At 40.3% G+C, this 21,822-nt stretch overlaps 1 protein-coding gene across 3 annotated transcripts in view; it reads right to left on the bottom strand.

Moving 5' to 3' along the window:
- Positions 1 to 1,171: 1,171 nt before the first annotated feature.
- The window catches only part of ncalda (neurocalcin delta a), a 112,275-nt gene continuing 91,624 nt past the window's right edge, over positions 1,172 to 21,822 (bottom strand). For all 3 annotated transcript variants that reach the window (XM_060922099.1, XM_060922100.1, XM_060922102.1), the window contains 3 exons: positions 13,781 to 14,178; positions 10,192 to 10,297; positions 1,172 to 3,913 (listed from right to left, as the gene is read on the bottom strand). In XM_060922099.1, the coding sequence (XP_060778082.1) occupies positions 3,816 to 3,913; positions 10,192 to 10,297; positions 13,781 to 14,158 (582 nt within the window). In that variant the 5' untranslated portion in view covers positions 14,159 to 14,178 and the 3' untranslated portion in view covers positions 1,172 to 3,815. The remainder of the gene's footprint in view (positions 3,914 to 10,191; positions 10,298 to 13,780; positions 14,179 to 21,822) is intronic.

Below are 21,822 nucleotides of genomic sequence, written 5' to 3'. Positions count from 1 at the left end.
TCCTGACCTTAATCCAATCGAAATGTTGTGGAAGGACCTGAAGCGAGCAGTTCATGTGAGGAAACCCACCAACATCCCAGAGTTGAAGCTGTTCTGTACGGAGGAATGGGCTAAAATTCCTCCAAGCCGGTGTGCAGGACTGATCAACAGTTACCGGAAACGTTTAGTTGCAGTTATTGCTGCACAAGGGGGTCACACCAGATACTGAAAGCAAAGGTTGACATTCTTTTACCACTCACAGATATGTAATATTGGATCATTTTCCTCAATAAATAAATGACTAAGTATAATATTTTTATCTCACTTGTTTAACTGGGTTCTCTTTATCTACTTTTAGGACTTGTGTGGAAATCTGATGATGTTTTAGGTCATATTTATGCAGAAATATAGAAAATTCTAAAGGGCTCACAAACTTTCAAGCACCATTATATGTGAAAGCATAAGAGGAGCTACAGGATATTGGTTCAGTGAAACAGTGAACTGTAATATAAATGAAGTGAGGATTTTCTCCAGGTAGCGCTCCAAAAAACTAAATTTTTGAATGTCATTTTAAAAACACACATGAATTCCAATGAGAAACAAAACACAGAAACAAAAGAAAAGGATGAAACAATACTGGACCAGGTATTGTGTAATGGATTTGTGAAATAGCTGGCTGTAGGCTTTAAAACACCCCTGCTCTAGAGAGAGAGAGAAAGACCGGATTCTTCATCAGCACAACCTTAATGAGACTGTTTACTTCTCATCAGTGTTTTGCTCAGTGACCACTATTCAGTGTGATGGTTTAGAAATTAAGAACTGTAATTGTAGCCAGCCCGGTCTAATAACTGTTCCTGTAAGAATCTGGACTGACAGAGCAGCTTAAATTATTTGTACATCACGTGACAAACTGAAATTGTCTTCCCCCCCCCAGGTAGATTTGCATGGATTAATATTTGCTTCTCAGTTAAGTTAATGTTTAATTATTTTTCTGTGTTCTCTACTCCTGTCACATTGATTCATTTACCCGTTGCTTTATCCATCATCCACTGATGTGTACGTTTCTTATAGAACTGATGAACAATTTATCAATCAACTGATTTCTCTGGAACATTTAAAAAAAAAAAAAAAAACACCTCTGGCCATTGATATTTTGACATTGGATAGTAATTTATCAGACAGAGAAAACGAGTATTCTTTCCTAAATTTAATTTTTGCTTTATAGTATAACGAAGACGACATTTCTATACCTCAAGTTGACATTGCCACAAAATACAGGTTACCATACAAAATCTACAAAAAAAAAAAAAACTAAACAAAAAAACAAAACGGCAGCAAATACAAATATTCTGTTTGACAAATAATTGTACAGTATAAATGTATACAATACTGATTCTGTATATTTGGCACCTAACCACATGATATTGTGCTATAGAAATGTGAGATTCTTAAAAAGAAAGAAAAACAAAATGAAACATATGCATACACCATGGAGTAAATTAACGCAGTAGTTGTGATGTTTGAACATTTTCCAAATTTACAAAACAGCAGGTTTAGAAAGGAAGAAAAAATGCAAATTTATCAAGTGAAAAATATAGCAGTACTGAAGTCAAGGCAGTGGATCTCCGCTGCAGTCCTGGGGAACCACATGTTCTGCACATATTTGTGAAGCACCAGCTCCAATACGCTTGAACCAATTCAAAGTCCTTTATAAGATGATTCAGGTGTGTTAGAGCAGGAAAACGCTCAAAAGCGAAGTGCATGGGGTTCCCAAGACTGTAATCGAGAATTACTGCAGTAAGGCATTTAACGATTTGCAGTGGCATCAGATAACATTCAAAACTTACAATAAACAGCAGCAGCAACAGAACACATCTGGAGCGCCAATGTGTTTATCATCATGCACACTGAAAGCAGGACAGGTACTATACAAGTGAAGTGGATCTCAAATTTTAAAACTGTATCTTATATATACTGTATATGATTACAACTCATTTGTTTAATGGTGAAGAAATGTCACTGAGATCAGATCTCACATTGTTAAACCTTAAGACATCAGACACAGTCGGGCTAAGCCATTAAATTTCCAGACCAGCTGTCTAAACATCGTCTCATACATCACATTAATCTTACTGTACCAAGTTCAAGAAGAAACATCTTTTCCATCATGAATGAATTGATTTGAACACTATAAAATGCTTTTGGGAAACTGAACCCTGATCATTTGTTCTATACTCTTCCAGTAGCAAAAGGCTAATTCTAAAGGCTAATTCAGGTTTTAGCATTACAGGCAATTACATTAGTAAAGAACAACAAGGCAATGACAAAGCAGTTATCCATAGAAACGCATAACTAATTGCATATGTATGTGTGTGGCACGTCAGTAACCTGACAATGTCTGCGTATTTACAACCTACAGTTCATACAAGATTTATAATGTGCACCATACTAACTTTTATAATCAATAAGTCTTCGGTTGTAAATATTAAAAGGGTTTGCTGCTCACAAGCTCTCTGGGACAAAGTGACAGACCACCGAGAGCAGTGTGAGCAAACAGTACCAGGGCACACTAGCCACACACACACATACACAAACCAGCATGCATACATATAACACAAAAGAAGTTTATCTTCCATATACAGTTAAAATTTATTTAACATGCTCCACTGAAAACACTAAAAACAAGATGCTGCATCTTAAAATAGTCATTGACAGTTCTGCATGCATGCCTGTTATCTCATTATTTGGGGGGGGAAAAAAAATTCACAGGCTCTACAGGCCTAATAAAGTAGAGAAAAGTTCCACAATTCTTCATTTCATTTCCTTCAGGCAACACTGCACAAGAGAGAAAAAATGAGTGCACTTCTACAGTTATGTTTATTGGGATTTGGAGTAAGTGTAGTGTTGTACGTACTGCACAATTATGTTGATTGCCAGAATTAATAACACTGATGCGCTAATAATAAAATGGAAAGATACTGGAACAGTCATTACTGGGAATTAACGTCCTCTGAAACACAATCAAATTGTAAGGCTCTGCCAAGAAGCTGTGCATATCCAGAGTGATGATCCGGAACATTTCAGAAAAGCCTTCATTAAATCAGGGACAAAAACACTAACTCCACTCCTACACCATACTGTAGATCAGGATCATAAAAGCACTGTAGTACTGCATGACTTTACAAATATAAATTGAACTTAAAAAAAAAAAAAACCTTTTTAACTGCATCAATTTCTTTGACGCTAGTACTGAATCATGTATAAATGCATCTGGTGAGGATGCGTTGTTAATCACTGCTGGTCAAAAACTAAGTGTAAGAAATTTATAGCTGTATCTTCTTGCAGCAATACTACTGGACACTTGACAGTGCAGTCAAGCTGTCCTCTTAAAATAAAGAACACGAGTAGACCTCCAAAACCTCTTCTTTCACAGTGCTTCACTTCTCCATTATGCATGTCAAGCTCTCCATCTCCTGTTCAAATTTTATTTGATCATAATAACTAAACTCTTCATACTGCATGAATAATACATACGCTTCTAGCAGGTAGTCCAAGTTACATGTCTGAGCCCAGAGATATCCCCTAGTTCAGATCAGAAATCCTCACAGAAGGAGCACAGCAAGTAAGGGTGTGTGGCATGTGTGGGAGAGAGAGAGAGAGAGAGAGAGAATGTGTGTGTGAGTGAGTGCGTGTGCGCCTATATCTCATGAAGCTCAGTTTAATGGGATACAGACCTATATAAATAGGCCCTGTCATGTCCCACCATTATGGTATTGAAGACAAATAAAAACCATAAATAAATAAAATGGAGGAGGAGAAAGTGGTGGATGATGCTTTTAGAACTGTCCTGCACTGCTGGGGTCACACTGCAACAGACGCACGATGGAAGGGTCACTCTTCGCTCCCTTAATGAACTCCTCCAGAGACAGTTTACCTAAACAAGAGCACAAACAAACCGTCAACAAGACATTCCAGGCTGCTTGATTTCTATAAACTAGAAAGGGAAGAGCAAAATTACTTTAGTCTTTTTAACTTATGATCCGTTAAAAATCACCAATACCTTGCAGTGTGCTGTAACCGCCAGCAGATGGCAGCAAGTAACATTCTCTTCTTCCTGCATTCTAATTGTACATCCGTAGAGCACTTTATTAGGAACACCTACTGATTCATGCAATTATCAGCCAATCGTGTGGCAGCAATGTAGTGCATTAACTCATGCAGATACGGGTCAGTGCATTCGGGTAATGTTCACATCAACCATCAAAATGGGGATTCTGACCGTGGCATGACTGTTGGTGCCAGACAGGCTGGTTTGAGTTTTTCTTTAACTGCTGATCTCCTGGGATTTTCACACACGCACGCATGCATGCACACACAATCTCTAGAGTTTCCTCAGAATGGTGCAATAAAGAAAAAAATCTCCAGTGAGCAGCAGTTCGGCCTTGTTTATGTGAGAGGTTAATGGAGAACAGTCAGACTGTCTACAGTAACTCAGATAATCACTCTGTACAATTATGGTGAGCAGAAAAGGATCTGCTACAAAAGCAGAAGACCACATCAGGTTCCACTTCTAATCAGCCAAGAACAGAAAGTTGAGGCTGCAGTGGGCACCAAAACTAGACAGGTGAAGACTGGAAAAATTTAGCCTGGTCTGATGACTCTCCATTTCTGCTGAGGCACACGGATGATGGGGTCAGAATTTGGCACCAACAGCATGAATCCATTAACCCAACCTGCCTTGTGTCAACAGTCCAGGCTGGTAGATTTAAAAAGATTAGATTCACCTTTGTTGTCATTGTGTAAGAGTACAGGTACAGTGGTGCTTGAAAGTTTGTGAACCCTTTAGAATTTTCGATATTTCTGCATAAATATGACCTAAAACATCATCAGATTTTCCCACAAGTCCTAAAAGTAGATAAAGAGAACCCAGTTAAACAAATGAGACAAAAATATTATACTTGGCCATTTATTTATCGAGGGGAAATGATCCAATATTACATATCTGTGAGTGGCAAAAGTATGTGAACCTTTGCTTTCAGTATCTGGTGTGACCCCCTTGTGCAGCAATAACTGAAACTGAACATTTCCGATAACTGTTGATCAGTCCTGCACACCGGCTTGGAGGAATTTTAGCCCATTCCTCCATACAGAACAGCTTCAACTCTGGGATGTTGGTGGGTTTCCTCACATGAACTGTTCGCTTCAGGTCCTTCCACAACATTTTGATTGCATTAAGGTCAGGACTTTGACTTGGCCATTCCAAAACATTAACTTTATTCTTCTTTAACCATTCTTTGGCAGAACGACTTGTGTGCTCAGGGTCATTGTCTTGCTGCATGACCCACCTTCTCTTGAGATTCAGTTCATGGACAGATGTCCTGACATTTTCCTTTAGAATTCGCTGGTATAATTCAGAATTCATTGTTCCATCAATGATGGCAAGCCGTCCTGGCCCAGATGCAGTAAAACAAGCCCAAACCATGATACTACCACCACCATGTTTCACAGATGGGATAAGGTTCTTATGCTGGAATGCAGGGTTTTCCTTTCTCCAAACATCACGCTTCTCATTTAAACCAAAAAGTTCTATTTTGGTCTCATCCGTCCACAAAACATTTTTCCAATAGCCTTCTGGCTTGTCCACGTGATCTTTAGCAAACTGCAGACGAGCAGCAATGTTCTTTTTGGAGAGCAGTGGCTTTCTCCTTGCAACCCTGCCATGCACACCATTGTTGTTCAGTGTTCTCCTGATGGTGGACTCATGAACAGTAACATTAGCCAATGTGAGAGAGACCTTCAGTTGCTTAGAAGTTACCCTGGGGTCCTTTGTGACCTCGCCGACTATTACACGCCTTGCTCTTGGAGTGATCTTTGTTGGTCGACCACTCCTGGGGAGGGTAACAATGGTCTTGAATTTCCTTCATTTGTACACAATCTGTCTGACTGTGGATTGGTGGAGTCCAAACTCTTTAGAGATGGTTTTGTAACCTTTTCCAGCCTGATGAGCATCAACAACGCTTTTTCTGAGGTCCTCAGAAATCTCTTTTGTTCGTGCCATGATACACTTCCACAAACATGTGTTGTGAAGATCAGACTTTGATAGATCCCTGTTCTTTAAATAAAACAGGGTGCCCACTCACACCTGATTGTCATCCCATTGACTGAAAACATCTGACTCTAATTTCACCTTCAAATTAACTGCTAATCCTAGAGGTTCACATACTTTTGCCACTCACAGATATGTAATATTGGATCATTTCCCTCAATAAATAAATGACCAAGTATAATATTTTTGTCTCATTTGTTTAACTGGGTTCTCTTTATTTACTTTAAGGACTTGTGTGAAAATCTGATGATGTTTTAGGTCATATTTATACAGAAATATCGAAAATTCTAAAGGGTTCACAAACTTTCAAGCACCACTGTACAAAGCCAATGAAAATGCAGTTAGCGTCTAACCAGAAGTGCAAAATACAGTATTATTTACAGATAATTGCTAGAACTAAGTATTGCAGTGTTAGGTTTCTTCACCTCTGGCCCTCACCATCTCGAGATCAGTCCCCTCGTGTCACCCAGACGTCTGGGGGTGAGTCGCAGAAAAAAGAAAGGAACCCCACAATCTTTAGTTTGCAATCTTTATTCGCAAGTCCCCCAATACAACGAGAGAATACAGGGATTTTATATGCGTCTTATCTGTGTGGATGAAATGACATCACTGTTTGATATCTGTCTGTGTGTGTGTGTCTGTGTGGATATGCAGCTATGCTATGCGTGTGTGTGTGTATATGTGAATGTGTGTGCGTCGTAGGATGTCAGACTATGACAACAGTGACTAGGTCAGTAAACCTTGGACTGAGCAAAACATCTTAATAAGCAATATATTTCATATCAACGGATGTTTAACAACTCAGCAACTCGGCATTTACGCCCGTCAAAGCGCGAGATGTTTTTTTTACGACAATTTTAAACAAAGACATGTTTATGTCTAGTCTAGCAAAGAAGTGTGTGTCTTCTCCACCGGAGGAAGGTCACACAGTAACTTTACAGGAAATTATACAGGAATAGGATCTAAGAGGCTAAAATATTAAATTCATAAAGTCTTAATCCCAAATCACATTCTGCATTCTAAAACTACAAAACTAACTTAAATCACTTAATGCAGCTTTAAATCTAACATTCAATCATTTCAATTTCAAATTCAACACTGGAGAGACTGGTTAAATCTAACAATCCTAAATCATGTTCTGCAGCTATAAAACTAACTTAAATCATGGCTTTAAATCCTAACATGCAGCATAGTGATGCTGTGTTCCAGTATATACAGTGACAATATACAGATATGTCTGTAAAGATTTAAATGCATATTTACAGAGGGGAAGTGGACAGGATTAGAGTATGTAAGGTTGTATGTACAGTTAGCAGTAGTTAACCCATACTGTATGTACAGATGTTTGCACGTACAATAAAGCGGCAGTGTGTGCAGCAGCATGATGAACATGCAGTATCGCCCAAGTGGCATAGTTTGTGCAACAATTTAAGTGGTCCATTTTGTACAAGAAATCAATAGTGCAAATAGCATGTTAAAAGTACTGAACAGTGCAGGACGAGTGCAGTGATGCTCACAGAGTGGTGGTGTGGAATTCAGCATGGTTAGCGTTTCAGAGAAGAAGCACTTCCTGAACCTGCTGGTGCAGGAGTGGAGGCTTTGGTAATGTCTACCAGATGGGAAGAGGGAGCAAAGTGAATGGTTAGGGTGGATGGCATCCTTGATGTTACTCGCCCTGCCCAAGCATCGCTCGTGATAAATGCTCTCAGTGGCAGGTAAATGAGTGCCAGTAATCCATTAGACAGTTTTCACCACCCGCGGTAATGCTTTACAGTCTGATACGGAGCAGTTGCCATATCATACGGAGATGCAGTTCATGAGTATGCTGCTAAATGGTACAGTGGTAGAAGTCCACCGGTATCTTGGGACAGAGGGGAGCTTTTTTTTTTTTTTAAGGCTCCCTAGAAAGTAAAGACTCTATTGCGCCTTTATCAAAACAGAGGAGTTCAGGGACCAGATGAGATCATACCATGTGGATACCAAGGAACTTGAAGCTTGACACACTCTACGACAGCTCTGTTGATGAAGATGGGAGTGTGTGCATGGCTCCTTACCCGCCTGAAGTCCACGATGAGCTCTTTGGTCTTTTGTGTGTTAAGCACCAGGTTGTTATTGTCACACCATGTGACCAGGACCTCATCCTTATAGGCTGACTCATCGTCACCTCTGATCCGACTCACCTCTGTGGGGTCATCTGCGAACCTGACTATGCTGTTACAGCCACGGACAGGAACGCAGTCGTGGGTGAGCAAAGAGAATAGGGCTCAGCACGCAGCCTTGTGGCACACCAGTGTTCAGGGATATAGTGGGGGAGGAGACACTGTCTAAGTTAACAGACTGGGGTCAGTTAGTCAGAAAGTCCAGAGTCCAGTTGCAAAAGGATGTGCTAACAGAGGTGCTATAATGGTGTTGGGAATGTTTTCTTGGCACACTTTCAGCCCATTAATATCAATTAATCATCACTTGAATGCCACAGACTATATGACTACATTCAGACTGCACCCTGAAACGACCCATATCCGATCTTTTTGCCCATATGCGACCTGTATCCGATTTGTTATTGATAATCTGAACGACACAGATCCGATTTTTTCACATGCGACCCAGGCCGCTTGGATATGTGGTCCTAATTCCGATGCATATCCGTTATTTTCACATGCGACTGCAGTCTGACCGGACAGGTCGCATTCATGCGACCTACACGTCATCAACAAGAGACAAACGTCACTATTCTGCGTTGGCTAATCCCGCCTCTTTGGTGGAAAACAACATTTGTACAGTTTTCAGAATTTAAATAGACTTTTATAGAATTGATCAAGCTAATGGTGGATTTGGTAGGGACCTGGATGTTAAATCATCCTGTATTACAAGATTATAAGATTGTTCTGGAAATTTCCAGTAATTTGACACCTTCGGTCTCATTAGTCTGCTGCCCACATTAATCAGATTGTGTGAGTTCCACAAAAACCACATCGCCAGGTCTCGCCTCATCTCCATGCTTTACTTGCAAACTTGAAGAGTGCGCTTTTTTTTGTTTACGTATTACGTAGATGTGCTTATTACGTGTCAATTTGCGCATGCGGGACACTTTTGGGTCGTTTTCCGTTCATATTGGAGATCGTATACAAGTCTCATATAATTGGTAATGTGAACGGCCTAACAAAAAAATCGGATTTCACAACAAATCGGATATGGGTCGTTTCAGGTTGCAGTCTGAACGTAGTGTATGAGTCTCGTTGCTGACCATGTGGATCCCTTCCTGGCTACAATGTTCTGATGGCCATTTCCAGCAGGATAATGCACCATGTCACAAAGCAAAAATCGTCTCAAATTAGTTTCAGGAACATGACAATGAGTTCAGTGCTCTTCAGTGACCTTCCCAGTCACCGGATCTGAATCCAATAGAACGCCTCTGGGATGTGATCGAACAGGAGAGTTGCATTATGAAAGTGCGCCTGAAAAATCTACAGGAATTGTGTGATGCAAATCATGTCAATATGGGCCAGAACCTCAAAGGAAAGTTTCCAACATCTTGTGGAATCCATGCCATGAAGAACTGAGGCTGTTTTGACAGCAAAGCGAGGCTCTGCCCAGTAATAGTATAGTGTTCCTAATAAAGTGCTCAGTGAGTGTATAATGGTGAGACATTCTGCTAAATGAGAGTACTGTATGCACAGTAAAAATCTGTTCAGTAATATAAACAGCTTACATTTGCTCAAATCACTGACACTGATGCACACAATGTGGCCCCAATACAGGCCCTTTTTGTCTTGAGGCTTTAATCATGTGTGCAGGCAACAGTTCACTTACCAAGGAATCAGTCCACTCTCTTCCTCTAGTTTTTTTTTTTCAGCATTTTTCTTGCACACTCTTTTCCCACATAAGCTAACATTACACGTGACTACTTATCTATTTCAGTTTTGTACTGCAGTCACAAAAACTATGCATGTTAAAGACAGCAGATGCACATGAATGCACAAGAAAATAATTAGAGCGTGTACACACGCACACACAATCATTTGTTATAATCAAAGCACCGAGCAAAACCATTTTAAAATGAGACAAAAACACTATCTAGTTTCCTGAGGCAAAAACATAACTCCTACCATCTCGGTTGGTATCCATTTGTCTAAAGATCTTTTCTGTTCTTTTCTCTGGTGTAGACTCATCCTCTGGCATCTTCATTACTGACGAAACCATTTTATAAATAGCCTACAAGGGACCAAAGGCAAATAAGGACATCAGTTTGTCACAACAACACAGTAAAGACAAACAGTATTATGTAGAATATCAAAATTATCTCTGGATAATTGTTTCAGCTTAAATAAATAACACCACGATGCTGTATGAAGCCGTGTACAGAGACTAGCCAAATGAATATTCAATATTACACCAAAGCCTACAAAAACAAAACGGGGACTGAATATATACTGGATGCTCAAACAGGTTTTTAGTGTTCGTGGAAAAAAACAAAACCAGGACTTCTGTGATGAGATCAGGACAGGCAGAGGATTGCTTGTGCATATGCAAGAAAAGCAAAAGCTACACCTCTCATCACATTTCTGGAGTTACGCAATTGGCTATGGAATAAAAATATTTGAAACACAGTCCCCCTTGGCCCAAATTGTAGTGTAGTGTCATAATCCACCAAGATGACTTTCATCCAGAAAACTGTCTAACATGCTTATAATTACTTTCAGATTTTATATTAAGATACACTCTTGGAGTTAAAATAACAGTGAAGGTGTGAATATGGCATGGGAAGTAAGCATATGCGACCATCTTGGCTGCAACATGGTTCGGAAGAGGACAGAAAACACAGTCACAAAACACATGCATACAAGATGATGAGAATAAATACCAACAACTTTATACTTAATATATTCACACTTACATTTATATTAAAATGAACACACACCATGGGCACTGAGAGACAGTACTCCTAAAATAGAGAGATTTTAGAGAAGCAGTGATACGTGGCTCTCCTCTATTTCTATAGAAAAAAAACACCTCTTCTGCTTTTTAAGTCACGTCTCTCCAGCTCCAATTAAACTACTTTATAGTGATGCACTGCCACTGGTATGGACCTGACAACCACCAGCATTTGATCTCCATGGAAATGTAGGCGCAATAGAAAAATGATGCAGTACAGAAAATGAACGGAGAATTATGTTCCTGAGCTGGTTTAAAAAAATTCCAGTAGATTTCCCTAAATAATTCTAACCGAGAGTTTATTACCCGTCACGATGTATTACAATTAAATGAACTTAAAGTGTTCAGTTGGGTGCTAGGAGTGTACAGGTCATGCTGGGAAATTTACATTCAGAATGATTCACTGACGCACTAATTAGCATCAACAGCAATCATCACAAACACAATAAACACTTCACAACCCAATTTACGCAAAATCATTTTGCTTTTTCTTGAGGACAAACTGATTAGCACTCATGTGTCGCACTGATAATGCTGCATTGCTCTAAAAAGATGAACAAGTCCATATTCAGTTCTCTGTTCACACCAACATGCTCAAGTGTCTGAATGTGCAAATCCCTACACAGGCCCCATTTGGGCAGACTGAGACTCATAATTTGAGTAGCCACTCACTGCTCCATTACTTCGAAAGAATCAGAAGAATCACAGCCAGGCCTGAGTCCAAAAGCAGACAAAAATAGACTGATAAATAAAAGAGCATGATCTGAAGGAAAGACTTTTCGCTTGAGAACGAAACAAAGAGTGACTTTCTTCTCAGTTGTGAAAGATCCTAATAATCTAGTATTGGTGGTGATGTGTTTCGTTATCTTTTCCCCCCAATAATTCTAACAGTAGCAGGGATGATTTTCCGTTTCAGAAAATTGCCAATTCCATTTTCTATCGTTTTCTGTTAAAAAATAAAAAATCATGACTGCATGATTGGATAACAGTGAAATGAGCGCACATGGGGAAAATGTTTACTTAATTATTTACCTTATTATTTGCTCATTCTTTTGTGTGAACATTTATTCATTTAATTAAAAACACTTTTTTTTTAAAATACAAAAGTCCAAAAATGTCTCATCTCATTATCTGTAGCCGCTTTATCCTGTCCTACAGGGTCGCAGGCAAGCTGGAGCCTATCCCAGCTGACTACGGGTGAAAGGCGGGGTACACCCTGGACAAGTCGCCAGGTCATCACAGGGCTGACACATAGACACAGACAACCATTCACACTCACATTCACACCTACGCTCAATTTAGAGTCACCAGTTAACCTAACCTGCATGTCTTTGGACTGTGGGGGAAACCGGAGCACCTGGAGGAAACCCACGCGGACACGGGGAGAACATGCAAACTCTGCACAGAAAGGCCCTCGCCAGCCACGGGGCTCGAACCCAGACCTTCTTGCTGTGAGGCGACAGCGCTAACCACTACACCACCCTGTCCAAAAATGTAAAATAATTTAAAATGATCAATTACCACATTATATACGTAATGCTTAATGATGATACAATATATTTTAAGCACTTTATATATTTCATTGGTTTTTGGTTAAAAACGAACACTAAAGCTAACGTCGACTAGCTTTAGCAACCGCTAATGCCTTTAGCAACTACAGTACGAATGCCTTTAGTAACTACTAATGCCTATATTGGGGATGTGCATTGCAAAGAAGCTCTTAGCAAAGTTGCTTTTAAGACTCCTTCTTACGAGTGAGTTCAGAGAAACCACATACAGAGACAAGGTCCGTTGCTTACGAGCGTCTTTAAACTGGCTCTTTAGCCCTAAAGTGTAATGTTATCGGGAAACCCACCCCTAAACTGATAACTAATGAAGAAACAGATGGAAGACCGCTTCAACAGGATTCACCCAAACCAAGCCTCAGCTTTGTGAGCTGCTTTTTATTGTCTGGAGTGAGCCTTATAATTCCGGATGTCTTTATCCACTCAGCGTGCACACTGATCATAAGTCCTTGTCTCATTTACAACATAGCGGGACGTTGATAGTTTGTTGACAGCCCAGTTTACACAGAGATTTGATTTCTTTTTGGAAAAGAAAAAAAACCCAAAACTGGGCGGCACGGTGGTGTAGTGGTTAGCGCTGTCGCCTCACAGCAAGAAGGTCCGGGTTCGAGCCCCGGGGCCGGCGAGAGCCTTTCTGTGTGGAGTTTGCATGTTCTCCCCGTGTCCGCGTGGGTTTCCTCCGGGTGCTCCGGTTTCCCCCACAGCCCAAAGACATGCAGGTTAGGTTAACTGGTGACTCTAAATTGAGCGTAGGTGTGAATGTGAGTGTGAATGGTTGTCTGTGTCTATGTGTCAGCCCTGTGATGACCTGGCGACTTGTCCAGGGTGTACCCCGCCTTTCACCCGTAGTCAGCTGGGATAGGCTCCAGCTTGCCTGCGACCCTGTAGAACAGGATAAAGCGGCTAGAGATAATGAGATGAGAAAAACCCAAAACCACACACAACCCAACACCCCATCACACCCCGCCCTTGCTCTATAGCTGCATGGACTGAATTTCTCAGGTTTTGAAACTAGATGCCGACAAAAACCCGTTTTCCGTTTTAGAATGACAATTCCGTTTCAGACGAGTGATTATGCGATTTCCGTGTTTTTTCCATGATCGTGGAAAATCATCGTCCCTACAGTACCAAGAGTGCATCACACTGTATTTAAGAATGCGCTATTCTTGGTTATTTTTTAAAAATATCTAGCACATACCTGCACGATTTCCAGCATCTCTGCCTTACTGATGTATCCATTACCATCCAGGTCATACATGCTGAAAGCCCATTTCAACTTCTGCTCCAGCTTCCCTCGTGACGTGACGCTGAGCGCAATGATAAACTCCCTGAAGTCTATAGTGCCGTCGCCGTTGGCGTCAAAGGTGCGGAACACGTGCTCAGCGAATTTGGATGCGTCTCCGTAGGGAAAGAAGTTGCCATAGATCTTCTTGAACTCTTCCATAGATAGATGGCCACTGGGGCAGTCCCGCAAGAAGCCCTTGTACCACTCCTGGATCTCGTGCTCGGTGAAATCTGTGCTCTCCAGCAGGTCCTGCATTACCTCTGGCCGCAGCTTGCTGTTCTGCTTCCCCATGCTCGAGTTTCACGTTATAGCTTTGGGAAGACCAGAGAGAAATCAGATAGTAAAATACATGCAATTTGGGAAAATAGTTTGTTTGGTTTTTTTTGGCCCACTTGTTCACTCAGAGTGGAGAATTTAATAATCCATTTACTAATTATACTAATCTAATCTACTTCATACTACCTGAACATTTAGGCCAATAATACTTCATTTAAATCTTAAATGACCCAGGAATGATTTTGGAAGCACTAAATGACCATAATTTGTCACTGAGAAGTTTTCTATTGGGTCATTCCATGTCAGATCACCCAATGAGTTAAACCCTACCTCCTCCAAATTCAATGAAAATTGGTTTATAGGTAAATCCTAGCCAGAAAAGCCAAATTTTCAAATTTTAGCAAAATCGGACCAACGGTTTTTGAGATATCGGCATTTCTTTTTTTCACTTTTTCGCGAAAAAGGGCGTGGCCGCCAAATTTCAAAGTGCTGTATCTCGGCAACCAGTGGTCCGATTTTCAAAAATAAAGTAAATTTGTGAAGGGGAGATCATAAGGAATCTAAATACATCATTAGTTTTATCTTTTATGTGATATATCTCATCATGACCTTTTGACCTATATTTTGACCTTGAAATTGACAATTTGGGACAAATGACCCCGCGACGACTTTTCCTGAAAATTGTAGCCTAACATGTTGCCTACAACATATGAAGAAACTGGAGAGGTAATATTTTTCATTTTGAAGCAGCATCAGTTTGAAATGTGCATTACCACAGCTAAAAGTCCTACTCCTGTACATTCTATGTACATCCGTACACACAATTCAACACATTTCACACATTATATGCTTACCACATGGTTAACATGTTCTCTGTCTTTCATGTCTGTATTTCTTTGATGCAGGAAGTTGTTAAGCTGCATCATTAGGATGCAGTGCTGCAGCACAGCAACCTATGGGCTCCCCTAGGGGAGCCCATAGGTTGCAGTGCAAAGCACTGCAACTATTGTTTTTCTACGTGTTTCTTCTTCTTCTTCTTCTTCTTCTATTTATTATTATTCCTAGATCGGACTAGTTGACGAAATTTCTGAGGAATTCGGTGACTACCACATCAAATTTATGCATCCATCTGGACCTGCTAAAACCTTCCATTGGCCATCAAGGGATGACCAATGTTGGATTCCGGAGTCGGATATTCTGTGTGTGATAACTGCTCCGTACCTAACCTCCTCCTCTACTAGAAACTATTGCCTCTCTTCAGATGACCTTTTCAGGATTTCAAGTGTATGCAACAAATGGATTCTTGACACTGAATAGATATGTCATTACATAAAAAGACTAAAGACACTGGATTTTCCATATTAAGACTGATAATTGGCATATATCTTCTCTTGACTTTGTGAATATGTGATGTACATGGATAATACATGCTTTATGTACACAGAATACAGGGATGATCATTTTAGTGGCAAGTATGTCTCATTCTAATTGATATTGCTTCAAAATGAAAAATATTACCTCTCCAATTTCTTTATATGTTGTAGGCAACATGTTGGGCTACAATTTTCAGGAAAAGTCGTCGCGGGGTCATTTGTCCCAAATTGTCAATTTCAAGGTCAAAATATAGGTCAAAAGGTCATGATGAGATATATCAGTTAAAAGATAAAAGTAATGATGTTAGCTTCCTTATGATCTCCCCTTCACAAATGTACTTTATTTTTGAAAATCGGATCACTGGTTGCCGAGATACAGCACTTTGAAATTTGGCGGCCACGCCCTTTTTCACGAAAAAGTGAAAAAAAGAAATGGCGATATCTCAAAAACCGTTGGTCCGATTTTGCTAAAATTTGAAAATTTGGCTTTTCTGGCTAGGATTTACCTATAAACCAATTTGCATTGAATTTGGAGGAGGTGGGGTTTAAAATGTCATTTTTTTTGGGTGATTTGACATGGAATGACCCTATTGTGAAAATAACCATTTTCAGAAAGGAAAGTTGTTCACATGACAAGTTATTTTAGACATCTGCTTTTCTCCACATTTCCTTCCATCAATGCATATTTCTAAAAAAAAAAAAGGTGTACTTTTACTTTCAGTACTGCTGTCGATCAAGAATCAAAACACACAGATCTGCGTCGGACTTTTATAGACGAGGCAGCATGTAACTCTGTACATTGATGTGTTCTGAACTACTATGATATGAACATGACAGAACACGCGCGCGTACGCACACAGCTTATAGGCCGATTTCAGCGGGAGTAAATATTGCTGTCGTCACGCGGTTGTGCGTGCAGCATGGGTGCAAAAGAAGCTTCCAGTTTTGACATGTTCACACGTGCACTTACCCAACATTGTATTGATTTTTCAAGCAAGAGTAAATAAAATGAATTGTGCCTTAAATAGTTGAAAGTACTTAAAAATAGCCTCTCACCTGAGGATACTGCGGCTTATTTAAATAAATTAAGTCCAGGTGAGCAGCTGCTGGACACCTGGACTTAATTTATTTAAATATGCGAGTGCTGACAAGTGGTCTAGTGATATTAGCAAATGGCCTAATATATACACACACACACACACACACACCTCACTGAAAAGCCTAGTGTTTTTTACTAAAGAAAGCTTAAAGCTAGACTGCCTTTCAGATTTTTCCAAGTGTAGGTCATAAAAAGAATTTTCCCTGACACCAAATTATTTTTGTTTACTGGACCGAAAGCTACTGAATTCAAATCACAGACTTCCAATTTCATTAGGTTTTTAAAAATGGAACAATTAACGAATCTAGAGCCACGTGGCCTTAAATTCTCCGCTATTTTTTCCTGCTTCACCATGACCCAATTCAAGATACTACGTCATGCATCACGTGGTGGGCTTTCCCCGTTCACGCAAGACATTGTGGGATACAAATTTGAAACAGGAGAGAAAAATGAAGATGTGAGTGTGCGAACGAAACGTGAAAGACCGACTACAGTAACGGAAAGCGAGAAGAAAAGATGCTATGTTGCGAAGGAAAGGAAACGCAGGACCAAACTAATAAATATAGGCGGTCAGCGAGCACCTCAGTGCGATCAGCTGTTCGTTTAGTGACAGAATGATGGAATGGTCAGGACACAGTCAAAGGTAAACCTGTAGATGGTACTAATGCAACACTGTAGATGTCAGCTGCCGTAAAACCCAAAAGAAGAAGGAGGTAAACCTGCGCATGCGCACACGGACTTCCTCTGTCTGCTTGACTGCGTGAAGCGAGCGATTTCATGCACATTATTTGCTCGGGAATCCGCTCAAATTAAATAACTTCCCAGCCACAGAATGGTCTGGTTTTTTTTTTTTTTTTGAGATATTACAGAAATAAAACGTACATCAAAATGACCAAATTTCAGAGGGAACCAAATTTCACTGATTTTATGAAATCGAAAGGCCGTCTCGCTTTAAAGGCTTCTAAGTCTTTGGACGCAGATAATTACATTCTTTGTGGGACATGTTCAACCTGTGAAGTATTACAGCGAGGAGAAGAACGAATACAATAACTGATGGGGTTTGGCCCAATTTATCTCTCTTACTGAAATCTTAGCTATTACTACATTAATAACAAATTTGTTGAATTACTTATTACAAGTAAGAAAACACTGAAATCCGTACTGATATAAAATGAGCACTGCAAACACTAGCATTTTTAATTTGTATCTCGGTCCAGTTTTCCTGGTTTATTGCACGTTGCCAAAGTTAGAACTGACTTTTATGCCACCAACACCACGGCATAATTCAGCCAAAATAAATGATAAATTCCAGGCAACTTAGTGATAACTTCAACAACTTGAATGTAAACAATATTGAACGGAGATTTGTTTTGCATCAACTATGCGTGCACACTCATTATTTAGTATGCACGTGTCACATGAAACCGATCTATTAGCGCTCAACAAAACGACAGCATACAGTATTCCCCCCCCATTACAAACAACTTTGTGAGGGGCAGCACGTTGTACCTTGTTTGCTTTGGATGTAATCCAGTGAAGAAATCCTAACTCATAAACATGGCTGAGGTGGAAGAACTGTGGCATTTGTTCAATAAAAACCTACAAGATTTACTGAAGCGATATTGTGTGGAGCAAGCAGAGAGAGTGTGAGAGAGGAGAAGAGAAACCGCAGTCTGTAGTGAATCAGTTCGGTGACATGAAAAACATCCACGATCAAAAAGTGGCCTATGCTTTTTACGTGGGTCGTTACCCTCATCAAGGAGATGCTCTGAACATTCTGCCTGTGTGCTACGATTATTTTCCCCCTCTGGCTAGATACTGTATTGATGTAAGAGAACAGCAGTTGTAGCTTTAGCCTGTGTGTGTTTAAAAAAAATTTTTGGGTTTCATATATTTTGCTGAATGATGGTCTGAATAAAGGAGTACAAGAATATAAGAATAAGAAAAGCTCAAAACATTTGTTAAATATATTTTAAATGATTTAATAAAAGAAAGCCAGCAGTAGACAGGCTTGTAGTACTCGAGTCCGACTCGTGCCCTAATTTTAAGGACTCGTGACTTGACTTGGACTTGAGCACTGACGACTCAGACTCGTGCATTAACTGCATTCGGACTCGTAAATTGGAGACGAGGACTCGGATTTTTTTCTTTATTTTTTGTAACATGCCATAATAATTTGGCATAATATATTTATATCCACATTAATTTTTGGACTAAATTCGTGCAAGAGTGTCACACCTGCTCGCCTTGGCACGTGCATCAGATAGACTCTCAGGCGCACTCCAGACAGTACGCACGCCAAGCAGACTCTCTCGCACCGTAAACAACTCACACCTGCACAGGATTAAGGCGCAATCAGCACACCAGTATAAAAACTGTGAAAACGCGCTTACTTTGCGAAGTATTGAGTTGAGTTGCTGACACATTACCGAGCCTTATTTCCTTGTTTGGGTTCCTGATCCCTGATTCTTGTCTTTGATTTCTGCCGAGCCTATGATAGCCTCTTTGCTTGACCTGTTGCCTGTTTCACTGTTTTGCGATTTTGCCTGCTGTTCTGGATTGTTTACCTGTCTTCACTTGTATTAATAAACACACCTTCTGCACTTACATCTGTCTCCCAACCATCTCTGACAGAATACTTCACACTCCCTGACAGAGAAGCACATTCACCTGTTCAGACGTCATGTTCAGGACCAAACTAATGTTAATGGCACTAAAAACAGTCACCGTCAAATGGTGCAGTTGCAGTCTTGTTCTTGGACTTGACTCGGACTCGACATTTTTGTTAATAACTCTGACTTGAACACTGGGGACTTGAGACTGGACTCGGACTCGAGGTTTAGAGACTCGACTACAACACTGGCAGTAAAATACTAAACCTAGTAATGGCTTTTCTGTGACATCACCCAAGTAAATCTGAATAAAAGTGCTTAAAACATACAAAAAAAATGTTTAAACAAAAAAAAGTAACAAATTACAACATGACAAATGATAAATACAGAACAAAATGCTTGCTTAAAAACGATGTGCTAAAATGGCATGTATGCAACAAAAATATCAGCGGCCAATCGCTTTGTCACCGTCAGTGAGGAAGAATTAGAAATTATGAAAGAAAATGTTGTTCCAAAAAGCACTACAGACACTACAAAGTTTGGTCTAAAACTATTCAAAGGTAAAGAAAGTGGAATTGTGATTTATTTTATCTATTTCAAAACAAAGTATTTCATGTGACTCGGCATAGATACTACGTAAGTGACGAGTCTGCCCGCGTTATCACGCAAGCCACTTCTGAATACTGAAATAATTTTTTAATATGATTTTTAAAAAGTAAATCACCAGTGTGTTTATACTAAAATAAATTATCCACCTCAGGCTCAATGAATATCGGTGAATAATAACCGAGACTTCGTCCTCGGTTATTATTCCCCGATAGTCATGTCACCTTTGGCAAATAATTCTCATCTCATCTCATTATCTGTAGCCACTTTATCCTGTTCTACAGGGTCACAGGCAAGCTGGAGCCTATCCCAGCTGACTACGGGTGAAAGGCGGGGTACACCCTGGACAAGTCGCCAGGTCATCACAGGGCTGACACATAGACACAGACAACCATTCACACTCACATTCACACCTACGGTCAATTTAGAGCCACCAGTTAACCTAACCTGCATGTCTTTGGACTGTGGGGGAAACCGGAGCACCCGGAGGAAACCCACGCGGACACGGGGAGAACATGCAAACTCCACACAGAAAGGCCCTCGCCGGCCACGGGGCTCGAACCCGGACCTTCTTGCTGTGAGGTGACAGCGCTAACCACTACACCACCGTGCCGCCCCGCAAATAATTCTTAAATAATTAAAACATGGAAAGGAGTGTTTTACTGGGAAATACACCACCTGTATTTTTCATACGAGCTACATCAGGGACAGGGAGAACCAAAACCATGACATAAATCTCCATCACATGAGGAAATTGATGAATTGTTTTGATAAATTTGGGTACATTTTGTTTGTGAAGGTGTCTATGATAAAAAGAAAAATCACATGTTGGCTTGAAGATATGAAGTTTATCTTCTAGTGTTGAAAAATATATCACTCGTTTAATATACATTCACAACTCAATGGTAAACTTCATATATTTTTTTAATTTTTTTACACACACACACACACACACACACACACACACGATAATAGCTACATAGCACACTGGCTTCCAGTTGAACAGTTGCCCCGTGTCCGAAATCACTCGTTCACTACTCCCTACATAGGGAATCACTAGCCTATGTAGAGGACTATATAATGAGCTCATGAAAAAACACTGACACTACTCCGTTGTACCTTTATTTACGTCATTACTGTCGCACAATTAAAACGTGCCAGATCGCTAGCCGTGCTTTCTGCCATAATGGTGTAATGTTTATTACATTAAAAACAGTTAAACAAAATTCAGAAATACTCAGCATATCATCAGAAGTCAAACAGAAATGTACTTACATTTATACATAATATTCTCTTGTTGCTGCACTGGTTGCTTCTCTCCATCAGCCCCCTTTTCTTTTTTTTTCCAGCACGACCGCAATGCATGATATATTGCTTGGTTAGTGACCATCGGTTGTACACTACATTTCGTGATGTAATGTGGGATACCTCGAGTGCGCTGTATAGGGTGTAATAATGCTCACTATACATTTGGACAGCACTACAAAATTGCGACCTCACTATATAGTGAGAAGGGAGTGATTTCGGACACAGGGTTTAGTGTGCATATGGTAAAGCCGAACACACCCATGGAGGAAGTGATGATTTCATTGGTCAGCGTCATACCTCACATTCTATGGGTTGGTGAATTATGATTGGGTCGAATCACTAAAATCCGAGAGCAAGCGCAGAAAATTTGAGAGCGCACAAAGCAGTGTGAGCGTGAGCAGGGGCGATCTGAGAAAGAGAGGGGAGACATTGCAAAATCTGAATGCGAGATGAACTGAAACTGCTCTCAAATTGAAAGGCCACGCTCATGACTCAAGACTGGTATAAAACTCCATAGCCTGGAGCTGTGAGGCAGTGGTGCCACACACAGTCACCACGGTGCTGCCTTCATCCCAAATTCAATTCACGTCAGTTAGCTCAAGCTGGAAAGATGCACCCTCCCATACAACTTGTCAGACTTAGCCCAATGAAGCGCTGACCTTTTCATTTGATGTACAGGTG

The sequence above is a fragment of the Neoarius graeffei genome, chromosome 5 (genome assembly GCF_027579695.1).
Source record: "Neoarius graeffei isolate fNeoGra1 chromosome 5, fNeoGra1.pri, whole genome shotgun sequence".
Classification (NCBI taxonomy): domain Eukaryota; kingdom Metazoa; phylum Chordata; class Actinopteri; order Siluriformes; family Ariidae; genus Neoarius; species Neoarius graeffei.
This window is presented reverse-complemented; position numbering and strand designations above follow the sequence as displayed.